Source organism: Puma concolor, chromosome C1 (assembly GCF_028749965.1).
Source record: "Puma concolor isolate L17-30 chromosome C1, mPumCon1.1.hap2, whole genome shotgun sequence".
NCBI lineage: Eukaryota > Metazoa > Chordata > Mammalia > Carnivora > Felidae > Puma > Puma concolor.
The window spans coordinates 222619694-222646928 of record NC_141674.1 but is presented as its reverse complement, the minus strand read 5'-3'; the positions used below and the strand labels follow the sequence as shown (position 1 = coordinate 222646928).

The window sequence follows — 27235 nt, the reverse complement described above, 5'->3', positions numbered from 1 at the left end:
CTTCGTCACATGACCTGTGGCGGCGCCCAGCCCAGTGCCGGGCACGGAGCAGGTGCTCCAAGCCCTTCTCAGTCCAGAAGCCAGTGCTAGATAAAAAAAGAGGAAGCTCGTACAAACGAAGGTTCGGGGCTCGGGAGGGCGGAGGATGCTCTGAAAGACACCGGGGCTCCGTGTCCGCACGACCGGGCGTCCCCGCTAGAGGAGGGCAGGCCGGGGGACTGGGAACCTTCGCGGCGGAACGCGCCTCTCGCGCGCCCGCGCTTGCCGGGGGAGGGCGGAAGGGAGGGCTCGCGAGGGCGGAAGCGCGGACCAGTGAGGGCCGGTTTCCGGCGCCAGGGTCGCTGCCGCCTCCGCGCTATGGCGGCGCTCGGCAGGCAGGTGAGGTGGCACCCGGTGCCGGGGATCCGCGCGGTCGCAGACGAGCCGCCGCCGGGTGGAGCCTTACTCGGGGGCCGGTGACCCGCGTGGGCCGCGGCGCGCTGTCGCGCGGGGTGGCATCCGGGGCCGAACCCGGCGGAGGGGAGGGCGGGCGGCCGGGCGGCGACCCCGGTGGACGCCTGCGAGCGCTGCGGGTCGGGGTGGGGAGGGTAGGGTGTTGAGTGCGCGGGCGGCGACTGCGGGGTCTGCCTCGCGTGGCCAGCACCGCCGAGCCGTTCGAGGCGGGCGGGAGTTGTGTGTGTGCACCTTGGCCGTCAGGCTGATTCTACGGAGTGGACTTAGGTCGATGAATCTGCACACTAGTGTGAGGTCCACATCTTTGAGGTGTGGACGCCAACTCAGACCCCCAGGGGTGGCACGGAAGTTGTTTTCAACTATTGTATTTAGGATACAGCAGCTGCAGAAGGGTTTCTGGGAGATTCCCTTATCTCACTGGTAAAACAGGCTTCATGTTTTTCTGTCCTGGGTAGTTTTATGGCCAAGAAGAAAACGAGAGACCACTTGCATCTGCGTAAACAAACATTGTTACACACTTGCTTATCCCCCATTTGTTCTTCCCATAGACGCTGCCTCCTCCTTAAGTTAGGCCCTAATTTTACCGTATAGAAAGCTACCCCTTCTGTGAGCAGCTCCATGCCTATGAATAAACTTTGGTTTTTAATCTTCCTGTTTGTCTGTTTTCAGTTAAATTTGCACGCCCCCCCCCCCCCCCAAGCCCTGAACCTTAGGGGTAGAGCAAAAGTACCCCACGCACAGACACCCTTTCTAGTTCTGTTCCTCCCTGCCCCCTCAGTTACAGTGACAAAAGCTGGCGGACACTTGCTTGGCTCTCTGACCTCTGTGCCCTTGCAGTACTCTGCTGTCTGTATGTGAACTTCCTTCTCTGCGGGCTTTTTTAGGTTCAGGTACGGTTCTGCAGATTGCTTACAAAGGCTGCTGTGCTTATGTGGGACCGAGGCACTAGGTAACCTGGCTCAGGAGCCCTGTGATGTCTGTTAAATTGGGGTAGTGAGGAATTTATTCCCCATTGGTACTCTGTCTCGTAGGTCTTTGACTGGCACCGCCTGATCCCCCTCACCTGGGCGCATGTTGCTAGGCAGACTCCTCTCGGAGAACAGAAAAGGACGTCTGCGTCGTTGTTGTGTCTACTGACCACAGCCTCCAATGGAGGGGACCTCCAGAAGGTATCCTGCGTGGAACCCAAAAAGTATGTGCGGGAACCAGAGTGCAGGACAGATCTCACCCCGGACCCCCTTGAGAAGCAGAGGACTCCTGTGGCTGGAGGGTTCTTAGAGCGAGAGAACGTCATCAGTGCCCTCCTGGACATGGGTTTCAGTGACATCCACGTTAATGAATTGCTCAGTATGTGGCCAACTGTGCCCCCCCAACAGTTGCTGGACATCATTTCAGAATTAATACTCTTGGGTTTGAACCCAGAGCCTGTGTATGTGGCCCTAAAGAAAAGCCCTGAGCTGCTGAAGCTGCCTATAATGCAGATGAGGAAACGCTCCAGTTACCTGCGGAAGCTTGGGCTTGGAGAAGGTACCGGAAGTGCTGATTTCGTGGACGACGCCGAGGACTCGGGGTTGGGGGATGAGTAGCCCAGGTGGGATGGACTAGGGGGGCTTCTGGGGAACGTCCTTGAGAATAACACGTGATTTGGTTCGGAGGTGAGAAAGAGGAGTGACCTCTGGATGGCACTGCCGGAGGGAAGGGGGGACAGGCCAGGACTCTTGTCTGGTGTGCTCACTGTGGGGCCCCTGGCATCTAGAGCACGTACTACATGCTCATGCCCAGCAGATAGATGTCAGTATGTGATACTGATACATGTGTGTCTATGGCGTTTTTGATGTTTAACGTGAAGTGGTCTTAGTGCTTTGTGTCTGTATGACGTAGAGCCAAAGGCTTACAGAGGCCCTGGTAAAGACGTGCATTCCAACAAGGTGTCTTGATTTGCTGTGGAAAACGAGATCTTCCCAAACTCCTAGGAAACTGAGGAGTGACTGTTCCCTCCACCACGTCCCCCACCCCCTCCCCTATCCCCAACAGGATTCACACCTCAAGGATTCTAGAATTCCTTTCTTTCTTTTTTTTTTTTTGTTTATTTATTTTAGAGAGAGTGAGAAAGAGAGCGCAAGCAGGGGAGGTGCAGAGAAAGAGGAAGACACAGAATCTGAAGCAGGCTCTAGGCTCCCAACTGTCAGCACAGAGCCTGACACAGGGCTCGAAGTCACAGACCTCGAGACCATGACCTGAACTGAGGTTGGACACTTAACTGACTGAGCCACCCAGGTGCCCCAAGGATTCTTGAATTTCCTTGGATCTCTTTATGGGCCTTTAGGAGAAGGGGGTTAGGGGTCCATGAGCGTCTCCAAGGATCTTTACCTACTTTGACCAGCGGAGGACCACTGTTCTTTTTTGTCATTTTTGACTGTTACTGGTAATATATTGTTGAGGGCGACAGAAGGTTTAGGGATCTACTATTTCAGAGGATCTCTACGGACCTCCTCTAGAAGATAAGGAAGAAGGTAGTCTTCTCTCTTTCTCTTACTGGATTACCTGTTGTGGTATAATCTAAAAGGCTAAATTTAAGACTTTGTATGTTATGATTATAAATTACAAAGCTCGGAGGTGCCTGGGTGGTTCAGTCGGTTTAAGTGTCCATCTTTAGCTCAGGTCATGATCTCGTGGTTTGTGAGTTCGAACTCCACGTCGGGCTCTGTGCTGACAGCTTGGAGCCTGCTTGAGATTCTCTCTCTCTCTCTCTCTGTCCCTCTCTCTCTGTCCCTCTCTGCCCCTCCCTCCTTATTCTCTTTCTCTCTCTCAAAATAAATAAACTTTAAATATTAAAAAAAAGATGTTCTTCCTCTCTATCTGCCCCTCCTCACTCCTCCCCCCTCAAAGAAAAGAAAAAAAAGACCATATGCCCCAGTTTGCGTAGGGTAATCTCAGTTACCAGTTACCCTAATGCATTTGTTAATAGGACCTCTTTCACTCAGAATTGCCCTAATTTGGATATAATGTATGGTCACTTCACTAACTAGGACATCAGTGTTTATGGCTACACATCATGAGTATTCTTATTATTACATTAATTATTATCATGGAAGTCCTTTTCATGGAGTTTAGGCTCCCAGATCTTAGGAACGTTGCTTGTCAGTGCTTCTATTTTATTATGGAAGGAAACATCAATCCAAAGCCCCAGTGTGGGGGAAACTACTGTCTCATCTTACTGTCTCATCTTTCCGTAAATCCCCTGTGAAGTTTTTTTTTTTTTTTTTTTTTTTAAATTTTGGAGAGAGATTGTGCATGAGCAGGGGAGGGGCAGAGGGAAAGAATCTGAAGCAGGCTCCACGCTCAGCACAGAGCCCGACGTGGGGCTGTATCTCATAGGATCATGACCTGAGCCAAAATCAAGAGTCAGACACTCAGCCAAATGAGCCACCCAGGTGCACTAACCCCCCACTCCCCCACCGTGAAGTTCTTTAGAGGAAGGGGGCAAGAGGAGGAAGCCGAGAATGTGAGGTTAGTGGCTTTCAGCCGGGAGGCCAGCAAGAGGCCCCCTCTTTCTATCAGGGAGGGAAGGTTGGTGAGTCTCAGAAGTGAGAGAGAGTCGGTGAGGAGATGTGTCGTTCTGGCGCTCCTGGGCGGGCAGTGGACGCTGTCACTCGTGGAGGAGAGCACCCTGGTCCGTGTTTTAAATGCTGGCTTGGGTGTAGCGAGCCCTTGGTTTTCTGGACTATCCTGAAATGATGCACTTGCCCTTTTTTATGTTCTGCAGGGAAACTCAAGACGGTGCTTCTCTGCTGCCCTGAAATCTTCACCATGCACCAGAGGGACATCGACAGCATTGTCGGAGTTCTCAAGGAGAAATGTCTTTTCACGGTACAGCAGGTGACCAGGATTTTGCACAGGTGCCCGTATGTTCTTCAGGAGGACCCCGGTGAACTGGAGTACAAGTTCCAGGTGAGGGTGCCTGGTCAGGGGTTTGGGAAGGGACAGCCAGTGCTTCAGCTGTAGGGAGGGGCCGCTCCACCGAGGGAGGCCTCAGGCGCCCTGAGGGTGAGTGGATGAGGCGAGGGGCTTAGATCCTCTTTGCAGGAGCCAGAGAGAATCGGCCTCTGGTCTTTCACCCCTTTATGTAGGACCGGTTCTGCAGTTTTTCTGCCATTGATGGGGGGTCACCCAGTCTCACTCCTGGGGGCCAAACGGGGCCTCTGCTTGAAATAGCTAATTTAAAAAGAGCTGAAAATCTTCCTTTCTTTAGAACCTATTCTGCATGTTGATTTTAGAAGTATAATTGTGACAGTTGTCCCAACTTTTGGGTAACAATTATGACAACTTAGGTCAAATTGTTAGATGTTTTCTGAATTTTTTGCCTGTTCTTTCCATACTCACGGTTTTTTCCCTGAGAAAAACAGAACTGAATTTATCTCCCTTGTCCCTTTATTTTCTGCTAAATTTTTCTCAATATGAATTTGAAAATGTTTTGAAAACTCAGTCGTCACATAATTGCCGGGCGTCATGGAGTGTCCTGCCACTGTTAGTTGGGCGGCCCTTTGTGAGTGCGTTTGGACAGCTTGAGGCGATTATGGACCGTAGAAGGGCCGGTTGTAAGTCACTGTGCCTGGGCCTCCTAACTGTGTCTGTGTCTCCAGTATGCCTATTTCAGGATGGGGGTTAAGCACGCGGACGTGGTGAGGACCGACTTGCTGCAGTATTCCATCACCAAGATCAAGCAGAGACATGTGTTCCTCGAGCGCCTAGGACGGTACCAAACCCCTGATAAGAAGGGCCAGACCCAGGTCCCCAATCCTTTACTCAAGGACATCCTCAGAGTGTCAGAAGCTGAGTTTCTGGCCAGGACAGCCTGTTCTTCTGCTGAGGAGTTTGAAGTTTTTAAGAAGCTCTTTGCTCGGGAGGAGGAAGAGAAGTCCGAGAGCCCCATGCCTGACCATAAAAGCTTAAGTCTGGACGAGGAAGAGGAGGAGGAGAAAGAGGAAGAGGAGGAGGAGTGATGGAAGGACAGGAGTGAAGAGCCCATAGATATCCAAGAATGTTTTAATTTTCTCAGAGCTCTTGAGAGCTTCACTTGGATCTTCTCAGGTTATTTTTCCTTCTAAAACTGGTCTTCTAGTGAAAACATTGTTATAAATCACCTGAGAAGCAGGTCAGACTAAGAAGGAACTGCATTAGTTTGATCTGTCGTCGGATCTCTGTGGGGAGGGCCCTGTTCCATCCTGAATGAGAGTTACTCTGAGCTGTTAAACTCAGGGGGACTGAGTATCTCAACATCCGGTTTTGTTTTTTTCTCTGTTACATACGTGGGTGATGATTCCATGATTGTGGGGAATGGGGTTCCTCCCTCTGGTTCGAGTCAATATATATTTCCTTCTAGTGATAAAGATACAATTATGAGCAGGCAGGGAGGCTTTTGTACATCACAGCACTTTATTCTATGAAAACAAGTAGCCGGTTTCCCACAGAAACACTCGTGTTTTCCATCCACACATATTGCTTCCTAACTGCATTCAGCATCCGGCAGCGTGAAGGGAGTTGTTAGTGATGTGTGTTTTCATCTCGCACAGCTTCTTGTTGCCATTGGAGGGTTGGGGGGCTGCTCTCTATGTCTGTGAGGACGAGGCCCTGGCTCTGACCTCTCAGGAAAGTTGGCTTGCCTGCGAGGCCGAGCTCACGGCCGGTGGGCCACATCCAGGCCTGAAGGCTCTGGCGGCCACAGGAATGTGGCCTGGAGTGCGCCAGAACAGGAAGGGGCTGGGGCAGTCTGATGTCATCTCCCTATCGCCCGTTTCACACAGTGGCTCCTGAGACCAGAGGAGAAGAGGAGTCACACGGGGTCTTTGGCGGGGCGGGACCTGGTCTCCTTCAGGGGGCCCCACGACAGCATGGTGCTGGGAGTCCCCTCGGGGAACCCGGTGGGCCTCAGGGGTGATTTAAAGAGCGGAATGTGATAGAAGTCATCTCTGAGGTAGAGGCCCGGCCCTGATGGTCTGGGCTCCGCGAGGGAGGGCTGGTGCACCTCAGAACGTCCTGGTGTCCCTCCCTTCGGGGGAGCCAGCACGGGGTTGGTGACGCAGAAGACATTGTTGGTGATGCAACCAAAATCCAGGTCTTGGCAGCATTTTAACAACCATGTGAAAGTTCTGGTGCTCGGCCTTATTTTTCCAGCAGAGACTGTGCAGGAATCCTGTGGGGCAGCGGTTCCCACCTGTTGCGATCTTGACCCCAGGGAACGTCTGGCAACATCTGAGAACGTCTCAGTTGTTAGGACCAAGGGAGGGCGCCGTTGGGATCTAGTGGAGGCGAGCGCTGCCGTTCAACATCCTGCCAGGCCCGTGATGGCCTCACTGCAGAACCATCCAGCTGGGGTGTCAGCGGGGCCGTGGCCAAGGAGCAGCTCTAAAGCCTGGTCCGGTGGATTGTAAGCAGGCTTATGTTTGTTACATTTCTTGTATTTAAGAGAAAAGTCAGTAGCTGCGTGTTTGCGTTCCGTTCCCCCATGCACTGGAGTGTTCTTGTAGTCTGAGCTCTGTTTGCTGTGGGGACTCAGCACCAAGGTACTTCTGTTTTCTCCGGGCTCATGTGTGAGCGTGACCACACAGAGCCACGTTCGGCGGAAGGAAAGTAGCTCAGTGAGTCCCTGTGTGGTGTCGGAGGCCAGTGTCGTGGCAGTAGCTGGCCGGCAGGAGAGTCCCTGCCAAGGCAGCTGCTGGAGGTGGCTGGCCCTGGGTTTGCCGGAGGGAGAGCAGCAGGATGGGTGAGGGATTGCTTCTGTGGCAGCCCACGTGCGGCGGCGGAAGGAAGGTTTTGTCTTCACTGGGTTCTCGGCCGTGGGCAAGGTTATGTGAAAACGAGAGCGTTTCACTCTGCTGGCGTTTTCACTTTTCTGTTTTGTGGCGTCCGAGTGACCAGTACTCTCCCTCAGATGGGCTTTTGTGTCCAGTCGGGGGACTAAGTAGAATTACAAATTTCTATGACTGGAATGGCTAACCTAGCAATTCATGATTGCTCCTTGCATTTTGATGCAGAAATAAATTTCTACGCACCTGATAATTTTCTGATTTGCATTATTACTAATTTCTTCAGGTGGAGTTTGAGTGTATGTTCGAGGAAGACGCTACAGTTTTGTGAAAGAACTGTGTGAAAAAAGCAGTGTCTCATTTAGAATGTTTCCAGGATGAATTGTGATTCCTTTAGCATCAGGAGATGTTTTTACTAGACTTACTAGATTTGTAAAACATCACGATGAGTTCATCATAAGACGCCACCAAGCTCAGGATTCAGTAGACTGTTTCTTGTAGAAACAAACGTTTCTGAGTTAAAAACTGAAACGCTAGTGTTCGCCTCACGGCTGAGGGGCTTGAGGTCATTAGCATCGCAGTAGAAAGTTTCATCTACTTTTCCAGTGATATCACTTGATCTCGCCACTTGCTGGTGATGCTGTAGCTTTCCGTAGGCACACAGCGACAGGTCCCAGGGACACAGCAGAAGTCAGCAGTACGCGTGTCTGTACGTGGTCTCCTCTCACTCCCCCAGTGCCGGAGCCCGCAATGAGCTCCCCCGTCTTCTCCAGGCGGGCCTGGGTCACTGGGGACGCTCTTGAAATGACCGTCTTTCCTTTCTGAAAAGGACAAATCGCATAATACACAGACATATGCACACAAAATTTTAATGAAAACAAAAAGCCTAAAATATACTCTAACTCTTCAAAAAAGTGTTTTTAGAAAAGATGACGGGAAGGAGCCCTCTCTGTGCTGGAATGCAGACTTGGGGCAGTGTCTGTGGGAGGCGCCCAGGGGCTCGAGTTCACGTTGGGTCGGCTCCTAAAATGTACGCGACTCGAGGTGGGTTGGCTTGCTTGCTTTTGGCCTCCTCAGGGAGAAGACTGCTGGTAGAAGACTCTGGAAGGCATATGTGGCGAGGCTGCATGGCCCCCTGTTTGCAGAGACGAAGTGTGTGAACGGCCGCGAGCCGACTGCCTACAGCAGTGTCGCTCAAGGCACGGGCTGAGCATCTCCGGCGTGATCAGGTCTCTGTGGCACCCGGCCCCAAGAGGAGGAAGGAGCCCCTGCTGTGCGCCGTGGGTACCCCCTCGGCTTCCCGAATTGGGGGGCTCGCGCGGGGCTTCCGTGCAGCTCTGGGGTCTTTGCTGCCGAGGTGCGTCATCGGGGCATGGCTTTCTCTGCGCGAGACTGAGGCCTGGGTGACCCGATCGAGCGGGGCTTAGCCAAGTGGGTAGATGAGGTCTTACTGGAACACAGCCACACCCGTCCGGTCACACGTCTGTGGCAGCGCTGCTGTGAACGCGGAGCTGAGTCGTTGCCGCGGAGACCGTCTGGTCCACGGAGCCAAAAATAGTCACTGTTTGGGAAAGGGTTGGAGGCTGGAAGTGTGTAAACCCCATCTTCGTATTTATTGTACTTTCTCTTCCCAATCTGCTGGGCCGGGTGCCGGGTTGCGCCTGCAGCAGACGAGCGGGGGCGATGGTGGAGGAGGGTCCGACGGGCACCCAGCCCTCGGCTTCCCTCGCGGTGGCGCCTCATCGCAGCCCCTTCCTGGCGCCGCCGCCTCTGCCTGGGGGGCTTGAGAGCCGCTCGTCCTCAGCGTGACTGTGAGGTCTCCGGGGGAGAACTGCCCCCCGACCTCGGAGTCCCAGAGCAGGTGTCTGGATGTCGCAGGAGCGTTCCTGGCTGGCTGCCTCGCTTATCCGGGCCGATGCCTGGGCTGTCCCCGTAGGAAACGGCAGCCGGGCTTACAGCACGGGCTGCTAGAAGTGTCGCGGAGCCTGGAGGTGACTCAGCCCAGAGGGCGTCCCTGGCGTGGCCTTGGCCGTCTGTCTCGTAGAGGCGGGGGAGGGAAGCTGCAGAGGGTTCGGGCGCTAGCCAGGACCTGATGTCTCAGGCGCCCGTCTCAGTCCACTTTTAGCCCTGTCTTTCTGGGCTCTGGAAGCTCACGAGGTTGATGGAGTGTAACAAGGACGTCCTGAATCCTTTGAAGGAGAAAGAGAACGGGGCGTGAGGAGAGTGATACCCATACCTCTTTAAGACGCAGCTTCCTGTTCCCCTAGCGGTGCTCGGTCCCCGCCCCCAGGTGGCCCCGTGTTCCTGTCGCATCAGAGCCTCGCTGAGCTCTCCAACACTCAGCAGGGGGAGGGCAGGTGTGCCGAGGAGCTCTGGCTGCACGACCCCGCGGTAGGGGTGTTCGGGCGGCACCGCAGGCCGCCGGCTGCTCCCTTCCGTTAGGCGATGCCCTTGAATTTTGGCTCTGAAGACACAGGCTGTCCCTTGTTGCTCTGGATTGAAATGAACTCCTGTTGGTGGTGTTTTCTCCATTGTTTGAAGAATGGGTGTCCTGGAAGCTAGTATTTGATGATCTGGGAGTTAATTGAGGGTTTCTGATTTGTTCTTATACTAATGGACTTGTTGAGTTTTAGAGAAAGGTACTATTCTTTCAGGTGACTTACTGTGATACAAAGGTTTCAGACCCAAGCTATACTTGCGGGTTCTTGTCCCGGTAGCAAATTGCTCGCGAGCCGTGGGGCGTGTGTTGCATTGTGTGTCTGTGGGGTATGAAATGGGAGGGGAATGATGCTTTTGGGTAGACAAGCTGAACGCAGAGGCTTGTTGAGAAGTCGGCCCGGGGACGGCTGCCAAGGCCGCGCTGTGCAGACCCCAGCCTCGGCTTTCCCCGCTTGGCTGGGGTGGACGCACTTCCTGTGGTGGCGCCTCCCCTGCGAGGCTCTTTTGCTTCTGCTTGTTTGGAAAGGCTCTGAGAAACATTCCTCCTCCATCTCCTCAGTCCATAAGACGGTATAGCCTGTGCTGAAGCTGCCTGTTCCCTGAGGTGCCTCACTTTCCTCTCAACACCAGGAGGATGGACTCGGGAGGCTCACTTACGGAGCAGGAGGAGTGAGCTGCCCGGGGTGGGGGTGGGGGTGGGGGGGGGTGTGCCACCTTATTCCCGGTGACGCTCAGCGTGGGACTGATTCTGGGCTGCAGACGGGTCTTCGTGGTTCAACCCGATATGTCCCTGTTAGGAAGACTTGGACAGAGTTTATGGGTGGCGAGTAAGCCGGGTGGCGTGGAGTTTCCAGGGGAGTTTGGGAAATGCCAGATCAAACAAGAATAGGGCTAGAGAGTTTCTTCCATTCCAGGATTCCGAATGCTCAGGATTTCTGCGTCCATTGGGAATTGCCCAGTGAGGGAGTCGTCAGGACCTCCCCAAAGTTACGTGATCGAGGTCCCTCACCCCATTTTTTCTTTCAACGTATCGCCATTCACGGAGTCTGGGAGCCCTCCTTTGAACCCCTGCGCCCCTGGGTCTGCGTCTCCCCAGGCCCCTCTGACCACCCTCCCTTCCCAGCTCCCCACCTGCCGCCACCCCTCACGGCAGCCCCCGTCAGTCCTGCCCCCTGCTGCTGCTGCTGCTGGGGGGCTGGGAGGCGTTTCTCCATTTGCTTGAGGTAGAGTGAGACTCGTGCTCACTCCCAGGTGCATCTCTACCAGGTTTATGTGTATTCGGAGGCCTTGGGTATTTGTTTTTTCTCTCCCGTTGTAGCCCCCTCAGAGAGTTCTGAACCCCCTGGTCTGGGGGTTTGTAATAGGGTACAGCTGGGCCCCGAGGACATGGCAGCCCTCCCGGAGCCCGCCTGCCGGGCCAGCCCCTCCGACCTCCCAGCGGCTCCACCAGCCACCCAGCCGGGGTGGGAAACATACCTGTACCTAAGATTTCTTCAGTGTCGGACTGTTGTTACTTTGTTTCCTGAAATAGAAAAAGGCGGTTTAACAGAAAAGAAACTGTGTACCTGGAGCCCAGGCTGCCTGCTGGGGTCCCTTCTTTGGCTCAGGTATATTCCATTTTGGGGAACACAGTTAGCGAGGCGCTGATGCAGAGACTAGCATTTTAGTGTCTGTGCACCCACTTGACCGGCTGTGAGTCACAGGGAGGAGAAGGAGAGTGGAAGGGACAGGGACATATTTGGCCAAGCAGGTGTCGAATTGCACACTGCAGTCTTTCCCTGACAGTCAGTAATGCAAAAGCTAAGGTGTGTGGTTACTGGTTGGTCTGTCGGAGCGACTGGGGTGAGGACTCTTCTGTTTGGGAAGCATATAATGTACTCGGGCAGTACATTATGTAATAACTCCTGTGAGTCCCTGGGGCCCTTTGGGGAAAGAACCTGGCTGTGAGTAAATAAAAAGTAGAGATTTACTATATTTGCAGTTACATATGTGCACCTGTCAGTGATGTCCCCTGCTTCCCAATTCACAGGTACTGTGTGAACCACAGGTACTGTGTGAACATGCATAACCAGAGACCCTCTAAGCACCCACCGTGTGGTCTCCCCCACACCCACCATGCCTGGCTTGACCAGTCTGTGCGTGTTCAGGTGCACACATACGTGCACACAGTTTCTAAGTGGAGTGTCCATACGGGGCTGGACATTTGGACAAACACACGAGACAGCCTGGCTCAGCCCACAGGACCGTGGCAGCCCACGGCGCTCTGTCCCCAGGGCCACCTTTGCCCCGTTACCCTGTGAGCTATACGCAGAACACCGTGTGGGCCTCCCCCCTGAGGTGGCACCTGCTCGGGGTTTTCTTGCCGCTCGTGCTTTCACAGCTCTCTTTGAAGCAGACGTCCTGGTGCACCTTGTAGACTCTCTTATACCTGTGTCACGAGAAAGTTCTGTGAAGCCAGAAACTAGAGCAGGACGTTGCCCAGCTGCCTCACCTAGGCTTCACGGGCCCGCAGTGACCGTGCACGTGTTCGAGGGACAGGTCGTTATTTTCTAAATAAAACTTTATCTCACGTGGATGTAATAAAATGTCCAACATAAAAGTCATACAATTAAAAAAAAATTGACTGCCCTGAGGCATAATTTACATAAGATACACCCATTTTAAATGTGCATTTTGAGAAATGTGAGCAAAATAACGACATTAAGACATGAGAGGAGAAATTTCAAGCACGTGTTTTGCTGAAGCCTTGATACAGTACGACTTTTCTGTCTTAGGGGCAGTTCTTGGAGAAGTTTGAGAGCCTTGAAGATGCAGGTGCTTGTCATGGACAGTGTAGACTCCAGCCCTGCCTCCCATTTATTAACTAGTCTATTTGGAGTGTGTGTCTGGAACTTAGGCCTCAGTTTTGTGTGAAACGGGAATTATTTGTGTTACCTCTCACAGATTTGTAGACAATAATGAACAGGAAAGTGTTTGTTGTTAAAGCTCTCAAATGTCAGAGCTGTTGGAAAGGGAGATCCAGGGAGTGTGATGGGCAGACCTCCAACTCATGTTCAGTCTAGGAGAGCCCTTGGGACTTAAAGCCTTTGGTTAAGTCTCACAGTTGTGGCCATCAGGGAGTAACAAGATCTGGAGTGAACCCCCCAATACGAACAACCGGAGAACTGGACAAAATGTAAGCAGCAGTTTTCAGATGTTAGAAAACATACAGTGCAAGACTGTGGTCCTTGAGACAAGGGACATATGAAATGAGCCCTGTAACCCCTGAATTCAGTCTGGAGGCATGTTTTGGACCGCACTGCAGGGTGGTGGCAGTTGGGGGGGGGGGGGGAGGCGCGTGGGAGCCAAGCAGTGGTCACACTGAGTTGAGGGAACAATGTGAGAATTGAGGTAGAGGCAGCTGTGGTCTGTGGGGCAGAGCACTGGGGAGGAGGGAGCTATGTAGAGGGCGAGCTGAAGCCTGGAGAAGGGTCCCTTTGAAAATTAAGCTGTGCACACATGTGGTAGGTCCCCTGAGGCTGGGCAGGGGGAACTACCGAGAAGCTGAACAATTGAGCTAGAGCAATCTTCTATCCATAAACTAGAAGCTCCAGAAAGACCATGGTTTAGAAGGAGGGAAAATGAACACAAATCACCCTAAAACAGCCTTCAGAAAGATCAAACTAAAATCAGCTGCCTTGTAGAACATAACTAAGGTTCTTGGAAATACACACACAAAAAACTTAGCACTCAGTAACATAAAGTTCACAATGTCCGGCATCCAACAAAAAATTACAAGACATTCAAAGACTCATACAAAGTATCAAGAAAATGTGACCCGTGAACAGCAAACAATAATTGAATAGAAAGACACTCACACGGGAGCGCAATGGCAGGAAGACCAGACAAGGACCATAAAACGTGTCACAGATTTGCTCCCATATGTTCTGTGATCTGAAGGAAAACAGAAGCAGTGAGGATGGAGAGGAAAGACATGTGAAAAGACTGGATTGAATCTCCAGAGATGACGAAGTGAAGATTTTGCTGAGTGAGTGGGATTGATGGCAGGTGAGACCGTGCGGAAGGAAAGATCATGGAGCTCAAAGGCACAGCTGTGGAATCGATCTACAGTGAAGTAGAAGAAAGGCTGGGAATGATGAAAAGCACCTTGGGGAGCTGAAGGGACTATGTCAGTGTAGCACCTGCATGATTGGAGTCACGGGACAGGAGAGAAATGGAGGGACGCTAAGAATACCTGAAGAATAAGGGCCCGAACCCCAGAGATCCAAGAAGCCCAACAAACTCCTGAGAGCAAAACCATGTACACGAGCACGTCCAAATGCAGCACACTCAAGTTTCCCAGAGACGGTAGAAGAGAATAAGAGCAGCCGTGGGGGGTGGGGGTGGGGGGGTGCCACGTCACACTGGGGGAGAAGAGTGAGTGCAGCCTGGGGCACCTGGGTGGCTCAGTCTGGTAAATGTCCGACTTCGGCTCAGGTCACGAGCTCCTGGTTTGTGAGTTCGAACCCCGTGTTGGGCTCTGTGCAGACAGCCCAGAGCCTGGAGCTGCTTCGGATTCTGTCTCTGTCTCTCTGTCTCTCTCTCTCTGTCTGCCCTCTCCCACTTGAGTTCTGTCTCTCTGTCTCAAGAATAAATAAGCATTAAAAAAAAAAAAAAAATGAGTGCAGTCTTCCTGAGACCATGCAAGTCACAAGACAAGGAGGGGCCACTCTAAAGCGCCAAAAGGAAAAACGCAACTGTCAGCCAGGAATTCTATATTCAGCAAATACATCCTTCAAAAACGAAGGTGAAATAAACCCTTTCCAGACAAAAGCAGAGAGAGTTCATCGCCAGCAGGCCTGCACTGTGAGAGGGGCCACAGGAAGTTGTTCAGGCAAATGGTGCCCGAGGGCGTCTTAGGTCTGTAGGAAGGAATACCAGGTGCTGGGGATGAACACGGAAGGGAGAACAAGAGACTTGACTCTCAACAGGTTTTAAAAAGGTAACTGTCCTTTGAGAGCCGGCACACCATACTGTATGGTTCAGACTGTGGAAGTAAAGCGTCCGGCTACGGTCGTTGACGGCCTGAGGGGAAGTGAGCCTGCCGTAGCCGGAGCCTTCCATCATCTGAGCTCGTGTGGCAGCAGTTAAAGGTATGTTGTGCTGAGTTGAAAATGCATATTGTGGATCCCATAGGCATGGTCACCACAGAACATTCGACCGAACAAGTATTACCAGTAAACCAACCGCAGTGGTAAAACAGAATCCTAAGAAGTAACTGGTCCAAATGTAGGCAGGAAAAGGGAGAGAAAGGAACAGCGATCAGATGGGACAAATAGAAAACGCACAGCAATATGGTGGATTTAAACCCAGTCACGCCGGTCATCACGGCAACATGTGGATGGTGTAAACACCCCAATAAAGACCAGAGGCGTCAGACTGGATGTAAAGCGAGACCCCCACGTGCTGAACACGAGAAAGTCACGTCCAGGCACGTGGTTAAGGTGAGAGGACGGAGAGCTGTTGACAGGTGGGTGGGCCTAGCAGGCACCGGTGTCTCTGGCTCAGTTGGAAGGTGGGGGACGCTGCAGGTTAGGGCTGCCGTTCCGCAGAACCAAACTCACACGGTCTGCGCACATGGATCCACGGGCGCCAGTGCAGCTCAGCACCCCTGTAGCTCCTGCCGTGTGTGAGGCCTGGCTTCCTGTCCACGTTCAGAGCAAACCTACCCGGCCTTCCCGCGTCCCATCCAGAGTGATCTTTAGACACGTAACCGAACAGGTCACTCCTCTGCTCGGCATCCTCAGTAGCTCCCCGTTTCCGAACACATGCCAGCGTCCTTCCAAGGGCCTCCAGGACCCTGCTGGGTTCCTGCTGGCCCACCTGACCACCACTTCCCCTGGCTCCCCTCCAGCCCCACTGGCCTCCTTGCCGGTCCTCAGACAGGCGGACATGTTCCTGGCTTAGGGCCTTGGCGACTGATATTTTGACTTTCTGGAATGTTCTCCCCTCAGGTATCCCTCACCCCCTCCGTGTCTGTTCAATGTCGTGTTTCCACGAGGCTTCCCCTGACACCCTGTGTGATGCTGCAGCCGGCCCCTCCCCGTCCCCCAACCCTGGCTCTCCTGGCCCCACCTGTTCATCTTTTCCCCAGCCCTACATAACATGCTCCTGCTGCTGGTGTCCTGTCTCGTCGAAAGTGGAAGGATCGCGAGGGCAGGACTTTGGCCAGTTCTGCTCACGGGCATGTGCCGAGTGTGTTTGTTAACCAAACACATTGTAAGTATGACCCAAAGGGCCACAGGGTGTTAGCAAGAAAGGTCCTGTGAGATGAGCCAGGCCAGCTCTCCCTCTGCAACCCATTTTACAGATGGGGAAGCCAAGGCATGAACGTCATGACCTAATGGCAGGACGGAGACTTGCGTTCTCCTGTGCGGTTGCTTATCTTTCCTGGGGGCTCGGAGGCAGAGAGGAGGGGATGTCATTTCCTGACATCGATGTACATGTTGCCCTGCCGTCCAGTGAGGGGGTGGGGTGATGCCACTCAAGGGTGCGGGAGAGGAAGGTCCGAGGGGTCAGGAGCCAGGGGACCAGGGTTTCCTGCACGGACTCGACAAGCTATTCAGCCGTCTGCTTTAGCTTCCTGATGTGTTACATGGAGGGAAAGGGTGCAAGCCCCTGTGTGACCTCAACCCCCAGACCTCCTCGGGGCTTCTAAGGGTGGGTGAGCTGGGCTTTGTGAAAGCACTTCTGGAAGCCGGGAACTTTCCACAAATGTGGTGAGAGCAGGAGAGAAACTTACACGTGGTGGCAGGCTCCTCCTTCCCAGACGGGCACAGCCTTGGTCTCGGAGAAGAGCCTAGTGCAGGGCTGCGGCACCTTGGTGCAGGCTGCCGGCACAGAGGGAGGGAGAGGGCCGAGGCTTGGCACTGAGGTCGCACCCCTCCCACAAGTGCGGGGTTGCCCTGGCTCCTGGCAGCCCCAGGCTGTCGGCTCTGCCCGGCCACGGGGGTGAGCAGCTGCTGTGGAGACTTGGTCCACGCCCCACCCCCCCCACCTTCAGTCCCAGATTCTTCTTAGTGGGGGAGGCCGGTGGCTCTTCTCCCTCCTGCTACCATGTCTGGCTCTGGGGATGCTCCATGTCCCTTGCTTTCTGACTGTCCCCAGCCTCCCCCGTTCTCTGGGCAGCGCCCCTCACCCTGGTGCTTCGGAACTCACTGCGCCTCAATATCCCTACCCGGGCACCGGAGTCTGGGGCACCAAAGCTGGGCCCCCGTCCTGGCACCTGGAGGTCGGAGGTCCTTGTGGCAAGCCCACCCTGGGCCCAGGGTTCCCATCACAGTCGGCTGTGACAGGTGATTTGAGACCTGGGTCCCCACAGGAGGGAGCGGCCCCCGACTTACCCAGCTCACAGCGTCTGCCTTTGAACCCTGGGCTGCAGTCACAGCTGTGGGTGTCCACACCTGGCACGCAGGTGCCTCCGTTCTGACAGGGGTTTTCTGAACAGTTCCCAGGAGTGTCTGCGAACAAGCCATGAGCAGTTAGTTGCCGGGACCCCAGAGGAAGGGCTGCCAACATTGCCCCGTGGCTGCCTCCTGCCGTCCGCAGCGCTCCCGGGCCCTGGGGGTGGTCCGCTGTCAAGCGGTCCGAGAGCAGAGGTGGGAAGGTTGGCCTCGGTGTGCTTGTCCCTGAGCCTGCACCTCCAGGGAGGGGGATGACTCTGGGGCCCGCAGTACAGAGACACTCCAGCCCCGCTCCGGCCTGCGGTCCCTGCCGCTGCCACCCTGCACTTGGTCCCTGCACCCTGCCCCCTCCTTGTCCTCCAGTGCCTGTCCCCAAGTCCCCAGCCAGCCCTCTGCAGGCCTCCATGCCGGTGTCTTCCCCTGCATCCTCACCGCACTGCTGGCGGCTGGAGGCAGAGGGTGTCGGTGCTGCTGCCCGGGAGGGCCAGGCCCGGCTTTTTCCCTTAGACCTGTCTTTTGTTTTCTTTTTCTTTAGCTTTGTCAAGACGCCTGTTGTTTTCCTTTTTAACTTAAAAAATTGAGGAACACGAAAGAGTGAGAACTGTGCGCAACCACCACTTCCAGTAGCAGAAGGCCCGTCCCCTCTGCATCTCCTCCCACGCCCCCTTCTCAAGACCTCCTCGCGGCTGGGTGCTGACCGCAGGCCTCACACCTCCCTTGGGCCCTCCTGGCCCTTGGGGGCTCTGTGCTGGCCGGTTCTCATTCCTCACTGTATCTACGCGACTTTTCCTCCTTCCTCCCCTGACTCTGCTCTGGGACTTGTCTTCTTGCCTTTCCTGGTGTGCTAAAGGTGAGTCGTCAGCTTTTACGAGAAAGTTTTATTGTTGAAAACTTAGAAATCTGTAAAATGTCGAGTATGAAGAGCCCCATGAGCCATCGCTCAGCTTCAGGGATCTTTGGTATCTTGCCAATCTCATTTAATCTATTCCCATTTCTCACTGAAGAATTTTGAAGCAGTTCACAGAAACCATTTCACCTATAAATATAGCAGGTGTCTGATATGTACAGATTTTTATAAATTTTTACGTAAGCACAACGCTATTTCTGCGAAATCAGCAGTAGCTCCTTAGTACTGTAAGAAATCGCAGTCCTTGTTCAGGTTTTCCCTGATCATCTTAAAAATGTCATTTCCAGCTGGTCTGATCTAATTAGGAGTCCTAAGGACACACTGCCTTAGTTTGATGTATCTCTCTTTTAATCTGTAACTTTTCGTCTTTCCCCCATCTGCATTTATTAAAGAAACCAGGTCATTTGTCCTGTACAATCTCCCTCCTGGACTTATTGCTTTCTTGTGGCACGAACTCCTCTCCGATCCCCACATTTCCTGTAAACTGATCATCAGAGAGAGGGCTTGATAGGGTTCGGTTTCAAGTGGTCTTTGCAGGACTGCTTCCCCCTTCCCCCTTCGCTACTCCAGGAGGCGTGTGATGTCTCTGTCTCCAGTTTTAGCGATGTGGGGATTGATCACTGCTTCAGCATCGGCAGTCTGATTAATCCAGGAGAAAGTTCTGATAGGCTCTGCACCTGACGGCTTGAGCGTCAGGAGATCTCGAGTCCCAGTTCCGTGATCTCACTAGGGCCGCATCTAACCCCAACTGTAACTCTTCTGCCTTCCTTGGCTGGAAGGCCTCCTGTGAGGACCTGCTTTCCCTTGCCCACTGCCTGGTCACCCTGAACTGCAGTCCACATAGGCCAGGCCAGACAGATGCTTCATTCCTGCCCTTTATTTGTACACTTGCAGAGTAAGCATTGGTCCCCAGCCAGCTCTAAAAGGGACCAGCACATGGTGCTTGCTCTCGGTGCCATCGTCAACTCAGGGATGCTTCTGTATTTGATGGGACTCAGTCTGCAGCTGCCATGAGTCTTCGGTTATCCAGATGCCCCGGTTATCCGTCCTCTGCCTGTGGGAGCCTTTCAGGTCTGTTCTTGTGCTCAGGAGATAAAACCCCAGTTGTCTTTGAAAGCTTGCTTGTTTTACAAGTATGTCCTGGGTGTATTTTGTCCATATTCTGCTTCAGTCTTGGAATCAGCCGCTTCTCCAAAGACCCCTGGTTCCTTTAATCGGAGGGTGGCGTCTAGAGCCCACAGTCTGGGCGGCCAAGGTGCTCACTGCTCCTGGGGTGTCAGTGCTTCAGGCCTTTTCAGTGGACGGAACTAGGAACTTAGGTTTAAAAATAAAAGTAAACAAATTGTGAGTTTATATCAATATTTAGTTAAGAAGGGAAACAGGGATTTTACTTCTTTGATTTTATATTGTGTCTCTCTACACTGCAAATCTTGGTGGCATTGACATAATTATTTTCGTTATCCCGCAGTGTACGTGTAACAATTCTAAATAGTACCACTGTGTCTACTGACATTGAGATCATTGAGTACAGCTTGAAATTTCTCTCAATTCTTCTCATAATAAGAATTCTTCTTATTAAATATATCCTTCTAGGAATGAATAGTCAGAAGGCTGTTTTTAAAATCACTTGAAATGATACTTTTTTCCGGTCTGGTTATGCCATCAACATGGTAAATAGGTTTATTTATTTCAGTTTGTTTTCAGTTATTAGGTGTTGCTTTTTCTGTGTGTCATTTGGGAAAAAAACACTTTCTTCGTTCTAAAATAAAAACTATAAAGATACATTCAGGGAAGTCTAGCATCCACCACCATCCCTTTGCTTCCTTGTTCTTATTTCCTTCCTCATACAACCATTTTTGTTAGTTTTATTTCTTTTTAAATATAAGAAAATAGGTGTGTTCGTATATCCCTTCCCCACTTTTCTACACAAAAGAGATACTGAACACACTGGTCTACACGTTACGTTTTAATAATAGCTTTATTGAGATATAATTTAAATACCATACAGTTCACCCATTTTAAGTGTGTAGTTTATTAGTTTTTAGCATATTCAGAGATAGGTGCATCCGTCACGACAGTCAATTTTAGAGTGTTTTTGTCATTTCAGAAAGAAACCCCACATCCCTTAGCTGTCATCCCCCACGCTACGCTGGTACCCCCAGGCGGTCACCCCCTCTACTCGCCTCTCCTCGCACCCCCAGTCCCAGGCAGCCACTGACTCTGCTTTCACAGTGGAGTGCCCTGTCCCGGACTTTCGTGTGAGTGGAACCATGTTATACAGAGTCTACTGTGACTAGCTTCTTTCACTTAGTACGATGTTTTCAAGGTCTACCTATGTCGTAGCCTGTGCCAGCACTTCTTCATTCCTTTTTATGGCCGAATCATGTTCCACTGTGTGGACCACGTTCCGTGTATCCGTTCGCCAGTTGGTAGACATTTGGGTTGTTTCCATCTTTTGGGGATGGTGAATGATGTTCTTATGAGCATTTGTGCACACGTCCCTGTGTGGGCATCTGTTTTCATTTCTCTTGGGTACATACCTAAGAGTGGTGGAATTTTCTGGGTCATATAATTCGGTTCAGCTCTTTGAGGAACTGCCGGGCTGTGTTCCCCCCAGCCCCGCCATGCTGCACCTGTCTTCCCTCAACCTGCTGCCCCTGCCTTCCCCCGACGCACTGCACCTGCCTTCCCCACCACGCGCTGCACCTGTCTCCCCTACCCCCCCCCCCCCCGCCCCGTGCTGCACCTGCCTTCCCCCGTCATGCTGCACCACTCTACGTGCCCACCAGCAGTTTCTCCACATCCTCACCGGTGCTCATTGTCATCTTTTCGTTCTAGCCATCCTGCAGGTATGAGGTGGCATCTCACTGGTTTTGACTAGCGTTTCCCTGATGCCTAATGATGCCAAACATCTTTTCATGGGCTTCTTGGCCATTTGTGTATCTTCCTTCTAGAAATAAGTGTTTAGATCCTTTTGTCTGTTTCTTACTAGGATTATCTTTTATTCAGGCAAAGTTATTCTTTATATAGTTTGGATACAGATGCCTTTCAGGTATATGTTTGCAGATATTGTCTCTCTTTCTCTGGGCTGTCTTCTCTCTGATAACGTCCTTTGAAGCACAAAAAGCTTTATATTCTGATGAGTCCAATCTGCCTTTTTTTCTTTTGTTGCTCAGGCTGTTGGTGTCTATCTAAAGTCTTTTGCCAAATCCAAGGTCATGAAGATTTACCCCTGTGTTTTTTCCTGAGAGTTTTACAGTTTTTGCCCTTAGATTTAAGTAGTTGGTCTGTTGGATTAATTTTGTGTATGGTGTGAAGTTGAGGTCTGACTTCATTCTTCTGCATGTGGACGTCCAGGGTTCCCAGCTCCCATGTGTCGAAAGCTGTTCTTTCCCCCATTGAGTGGTCTTGGCCTCCTCGTTGAAATCAGTTGACCACAGACGGATGGGTTTCTTTCTTGGCTTTCAGTTCTGTTCTGTTGGTTATAAGCCTGTCCTTGTGCCAGTATCACACTGACCTATTACCGTTGCCCTGTGGTAAGTTTTGACAACGGGGTGTATGGGTCTTTCTGCTTTTTAAAGATAGTGTTTGTTATTCCGGGTCCCTTCCAATTCCATATGGAATTTAGGCCCCATACACCATGTCCATAGATATCTTATGGCAAGCTTACGGAACATGGCAGTGCGCAGGCCTGTGTGGAGCCCGTGAGCCTCTGCCAGCTACCCTCACCCTTTGTGATCGGGACACCAGGCTGCAGAGACTGACTGATGTTCGCTCCACTCTTGGGCAGCTGAGGCCCTAAGCCTGCAGGTCATGCAGCAGTGGGATTTTCACCAGGGCACTGCCCACTGTAGCCTCATCTTGTGAAGTCAGCCCACTGAATCCCGAGGTTATTGTGACCTATGCACCCTTTAACAGAGGTGGCTGTTTTGAACGGGGTGGGGAATGGGTATGGCTGCACTCTGGGGTGGTGGCAGTGGGAGGCTCCCACGTGATGATAAGTCACAGAGTAAAGAGGTGTAAGTTCTGCCCTTGCTGCTGTCACCCGAGGATGGAGACTGCCTGCCTGTCTCTGGTATGCAGGGGATAAAACCGGGAGAACCCCCAAATCCTGCTGGGGTGAGAATTTGGAGGAAACAGGAAGAATTTGACTAGCCTCAGTGGCCACTCCAGACCTCTGAAGGGGCAGGTTATGATCTTGGGGATCCTCCTCCTCTCCATGAACTTTCCCTGGGAGCTCAAAGGTGCACCCCTAACCCAGAGAGCTGCCTGGTGAGGAGACACCAATCAAGAGTGTTAATTGTAGTCTTTGGGTGTCTAGGGCTCTCTGGGGATCCTCCTTTCCTTGAGAAAGAAAAGTCTAAGAGCTTCCGGAGAAAATGAGCAGATATCCTACAAGGAAACAGGAATAAGATTGACACCCATTGACAGCAGTGCTGGACAGATGACAGGGGACTAATGTTTGAAGAACTGAAAGGTAGACAACCTTTGAACCTCGAATTTTATACCCACTCAAATTGTCTTTCATTTTTTTTTTTTTTTATGTTTTTATTTATTTTTGAGACAGAGAGAGACAGAGCATGAGCAGGGGAGGGGCAGAGAGAGAGGGAGGCACAGAATCTGAAACAGGCTCCGGGCTCTGAGCTGTCAGCACAGAGCCTGATGCGGGGCTCGAACTCATGAATCGCGAGATCATGACCTGAGCCAAAGTCAGACGCCTAACCGACTGAGCCACCCAGGCGCCCCTCAAATTGTCTTTCAAATGTGACAGCTACTAAGAGCATTTTCAGGCATGTAGGGCCAAATCCCAAGTGCTTTGTGGGACTCCACAAGATGGTTATAAACTTAAAAAAAATTTTTTTTTAATGTTTATTTATTTTGGAGAGAGAGACAGAGACAGAGACAGAGCACGAGCAGGGGAGGGGCAGAGAGAGAGAGGGAGACACAGAAACTGAAGCAGGCTCCGGGCCCTGAGCTTTCAGCACAAAGCCCGACACGGGGCTCGAACCCACAAACCATGAGATCATGACCTGAGCCGAAGTCTGGCACTCAACCTACTGAGCCACCCAGTGCCCCTGGTTATAAACTTGTATAGAAAGACAGAAGACCAAGAACAGCCAACACTGAAGGTCGGAGTGAGTGGGTGGGCCCTGAGGGATAGCATGTCTTACCAAAGATAGCGCCATTAAAATCGTGGTGTTGGCTTCAGGAAGGGAAAACAGTGGAACAGAGCGGTGGACCCAGAGCCTTTGGTCAAGACCAATGAAAAGACGCTTGACCGTATCCGCATTCAAGACACAAATCCAGATCCCAAGGGGTGTGCTTCATCCCCATTCCACTGGCAGAATCTGGTAACCCTGCCAGATCAGTTTTAGAGAGACTGGCTTAACCACACTCTTGATCATAGCTGGAGGGAGTATGAACTCACGTCCCCGCTCAGAAAACAGGTTCGCACTCTTGAGTGACTTGGGCTTTCACACATCCCAAGCCCAGCATTTCTGCTCTTGCACTTGTGCCGGGGGAAACATGTAGGAACTTGATGGTGAAGCTGCCAGTGACAGCCCAACACGACCCAGGTGCCCTCTGGGCAAAGAGTGGACAAGGCTGCGGCGAATTCACTCATGTGTGAATGAGCTGTGGCCACGAACGACAGCTCTGACCGACCTTACTGACGGTCCGGGAGGATGTGCACGGCAGACACCTTGTAACTAAAAAACCTCAACTGTTGAGGCAAACGTGGGTATGTGTGAGGCCCCCTCCCCACCGCCCACCCTGCAGCAGAGCAAAGGGACTTAACACGGAGTCCAGGGGCATGGCTAGCTGGCAGTACGACAGCGAGATGCAGGTTACTGTTCGTGTTCTAGTTCACGGGTCGGGTTCCACATCTAAAGGTCACTCGTTATCTTAGCAAAAGGTAACTTATTAAACTAAATAAAAGGGGCTGTCATGGTCCCCAAATAGGTGTAACAGGAACCAAAAGCCACAATTAACTTTGCACACCTCGGGGATGTTGATGATTTTTTTTCCTGTTGATCACCTGAAACCTCCTTTTGCCCCTCCCCCGCCTGCCTGCATGGCTCTCGTTAGCAAACACTGCAGATTGCAGTGTCGTCCGGGGCCAGCTTGAACCCCCGCCTTGAGAAGGAGCGGTAATTCACGTCTCTCTGGTTCCAGAGTTTTATGAAACGCAGCGTCTCATATTGAAAAGGGCTGACTAACACAGACCCTCTGATGACACGGGTGCTTATGTCACTTACAAACCAACAGCAACATAATTTTTACTTTACTCTGCACCCACCTCAACTAATGGGGTCATGCAGACCACCCTCTCGGGGCTCCTCGGGCTGAGGGCAACTCCAGGCACACACACCCTCTGGCGCAGATGCCCTTGATGTGTGCGGGAGTCCTTGGGTCACCCGGGGCAGGCCTGCAGGTGAGACGCGCCCTCGGAGGCGGCATCTCGGGCACTTGGCTCACCGTTCCCGCCTTCCTTGGGGTCTGGTTGGTGGGAGGGCCCAGCCTGGGCCTGTGGTGTGACTTGGGAGAAAGGGCCGCTGGGTCCTGCAGGAATGGTCCCCAGAGGGACCCAGCCCCAGGGGTTAGAGCGAGGAGGAAAGGTGGGGCCGGGGTCTGAGTTTGGGTGACGGACGTGTGTCTTGGAGCTGTCCCGGCTGCCCCTCCGGGACTTCTGCACCCTGCTCAGCACGGTCCTCTGGAGAAGCAAGGGCTGTGCTTTCTGTTGGGGGGGAAGGGGCTGTCCCTCCAGGGCAGGCCTGGGTCGTTTGGGTGAGTGTGCTCCCAGCCTGTTCTCTGTACACAGAGATGTGGGCGCCGCGGCCCGTGTGGTGAGCTTCGCCCACCCTTTCCAGGACGGGGTGTTTGGCTGCTCCTTGGGCAGCTCTGTGTCTCCCGCTTCTTCCCTGTGGGCGGCCCCCTCCTCACCTCCGGCCCTAAGGCCCCCTAAGGTGGTCAGCTCTGAAAGTCCACTCCTGCTGACTTACTTTCCATGTCCTTGTCGCTGCTGCGTTCAGGGAGCTGGAGGGCCAGGCCGACCTGCTCAGGCGCCTGCTTGGGGGCCTCCTCCGTGTTCTCGAGCTGCGCCAGAGCTGTGGGTTCTAGGAGAAACGAGAATGCCCCGGTGTGCTGACCACACAGCCTGCTGCCTCGTGCCCAGGATTGTTCTTGGGTGTCCTTGAGCTGCTTCTCTCCCTCAGGGTGCAGGGATGTCCGTGGTGAGCGCTCGGCGCCCACTTCCCTGCTGCCCCCTCCCCCACTTGGGCAGAGTCCCACGGGCCCCTGCACTCCCTCCAGCAGGAGAGCTTTCCTCCCTGTCCTGCTGAACCTCACAGCTGCTTTGGTGAAGGTCACCGGTGGCCTGAGGCTGGGCCGAATGTCCTATCCAACCCGGTGGCCCCATCCCTCCAGGTGGCTGATGCTGTGCTGTCCTTCCTGTGGTCAAATTCTGCTCTCTTCTCTCTCCACCCCTGCTTCTGGAGGGCTGTGGTGCCTTCTCCACCCCCATCCACCTTCAGGCGGACCTTGTACTTGGCCACCCCTGTGTGTAAGTCTGCTTTTCTGAGGGGTCCCTGCCTGTGTGCTTAATGGCTTTAGGAGGGTGTCCAGACCCAGCCCAGCCTGCGCAGCTGCCCAGACACCTGCCCGGGCCCTTCCTGCTCCTGGTCGCTGTGTGCGGCGAGCCGTTCGGCTGCTCCTCTGCTGGCCGCCAGGGCTGCGACACCACCTGCTCATCACTGTCCCTTTTGTTCCCTGGCCCAGGAATGTCTGTGTTGGTTGAAAATCCTCACTAAACTGGTAATCAGGTTCTCTGCCAGGGAATCCATGAGGACGGGCCCTGGTTTACAGCGTCCTGAGGGCCTTCGGGGCAGGGCAGCCAGTGGGCGTGTGGCTCCTGGCCTGCTGTGCCACAGTCTTGGGGAGGACCTGTTGCAGATAGGTTCCTGGCCACCTGCTCCTGCGGAAGCACATGAGAAGGGGCCAGGCCATCGGGGCCCATCGCCCATGCCCTGTGCTGCTGGGGCCCTGCAGAGAGGCCTGCCGGCCTGCCACGGGTGATCCCACCCATCCAGGCCGAGCAGGATCTGACCCCAAGGCTCTGCCTGGAACACGGGACACGATCTCTTACTGTAGCAGAGAGGTGCAGTCCGCTGACTGATGTGCCTGCCGTCACCTGGCTCCTTGTTAAAAGACTCCAGCTGCACAGCTCTGGGTGGGGCCCTGCACTTCTAGAAGCCACCAGGCGAGGCTGGTGTGCTGGGAGCAGCAACGAGTTAGATGGCGTCACACTCTCCTGCTTAGTGTCGCAAGCCACGCGGGGACTCCTGAAGCAAGGCCAGCTTCTGTGCCTCAGACCGACTTGTGCCCCCGAGCCCTGCCAGCAACCTGCACTTCGGCTCCGAGTCAGGAAGGCTCCTGTGAGCCTGTGCAGGTGTGAGGGCCTGGCCTTGCGCCAGGTCCCTGCTGAAGGTGGTGTCAGGTGTCGGGGTTGGGGGTTGGGTGGGGAGGGTTGTCCTTAAGCTCTCAGGGTGCCGGGGACAAGGGCCGGATGAGGTGGCAGTGAGGCTACAGGGGCTGGCTGAGGCACTCACGTGATCTCACGGTGACCGATTTGCCAGGTGAGCCACTAAACTTGGCACTCACTCGCCCTCTGCCGTCCACAAGCTCCGAGAACCTGCCAAGGGAGTCACCATGCGTCACCACTGTGGGGCTTGTGGCTGGGGCCGCGCGCTCCGGGTGGGGGCGGCTGAGGCTGCACCTGGGGGCCGGGGTCTGAGCTTCAGGGGCGTCACGGTCACTGAGCAGGTGCTCCGGCAGGCGCACGGGGGGCGGTCTGTTTCTGAGCACCCGTGGGTGGAGTCCCTCCCTGTGCCAGCGTCTGTCAGCGCCGTCCCTTGGGGCTGCAGGTGGGTGGGAGGAGCGGGTGGCTGCACAAGGCCTGACCCTCCTGGCCCCTCGGAGGGGGAGGACTGAAGAGGGGCGTGTGCATGCCCGAGATCTCGCGGCAGGCTCACGGCTTTCCGAGAAGCCCTGGGCCCTGTCCGTGCCCACCCCCGCCTCCACCCGCTTCCCATCCCAGGGCTCGCGGGACAAGCTGTCCTGGCCCACCTTGGGCCCAGGCTCTCGCTCTGCAGGGCACGGCCAGCCACTCAGACCTGACGGGACACCTCAGC

At 53.6% G+C, this 27235-nt stretch overlaps 2 protein-coding genes across 12 annotated transcripts in view; one reads left to right on the top strand and one right to left on the bottom strand.

The window, feature by feature from the left end:
• Nucleotides 1-282: 282 nt before the first annotated feature.
• Nucleotides 283-27235, top strand: part of MTERF4 (mitochondrial transcription termination factor 4) — a 69457-nt gene continuing 42504 nt past the window's right edge. The window contains exons 1-4 of one of the 2 annotated variants that reach the window (XM_025912308.2): nucleotides 283-378; nucleotides 1485-1980; nucleotides 4220-4404; nucleotides 5097-5621. In XM_025912308.2, coding sequence (XP_025768093.1) covers nucleotides 358-378; nucleotides 1485-1980; nucleotides 4220-4404; nucleotides 5097-5456 — 1062 coding nt within the window. In that variant the 5' untranslated portion in view covers nucleotides 283-357 and the 3' untranslated portion in view covers nucleotides 5457-5621. Of the gene's footprint in view, nucleotides 379-1484; nucleotides 1981-4219; nucleotides 4405-5096; nucleotides 5622-27235 lie in introns of those variants that run through there. The other variant, XM_086720173.1, reaches the window with a different exon arrangement.
• SNED1 (sushi, nidogen and EGF like domains 1) overlaps nucleotides 5868-27235 on the bottom strand; it is an 89047-nt gene continuing 67679 nt past the window's right edge. For 4 of the 10 annotated variants that reach the window (XR_015255667.1, XR_015255669.1, XR_015255668.1 and 1 more), the window contains 7 exons: nucleotides 26821-26962; nucleotides 26654-26736; nucleotides 25049-25162; nucleotides 17081-17197; nucleotides 16480-16567; nucleotides 11175-12126; nucleotides 5868-9448 (listed from right to left, as the gene is read on the bottom strand). Coding sequence is in view for 5 of the 10 variants with exons in the window: in XM_086720168.1 (XP_086576294.1) it covers nucleotides 12000-12126; nucleotides 16480-16567; nucleotides 17081-17197; nucleotides 25049-25162; nucleotides 26654-26736; nucleotides 26821-26962 (671 nt within the window). In the remaining 5 variants the exon portion in view is untranslated. Of the gene's footprint in view, nucleotides 12127-16479; nucleotides 16568-17080; nucleotides 17198-18909; nucleotides 19362-20786; nucleotides 22440-25039; nucleotides 25163-26190; nucleotides 26737-26820; nucleotides 26963-27235 lie in introns of those variants that run through there. The other 6 variants (XM_086720169.1, XM_086720170.1, XM_086720168.1 and 3 more) reach the window with 6 other exon arrangements.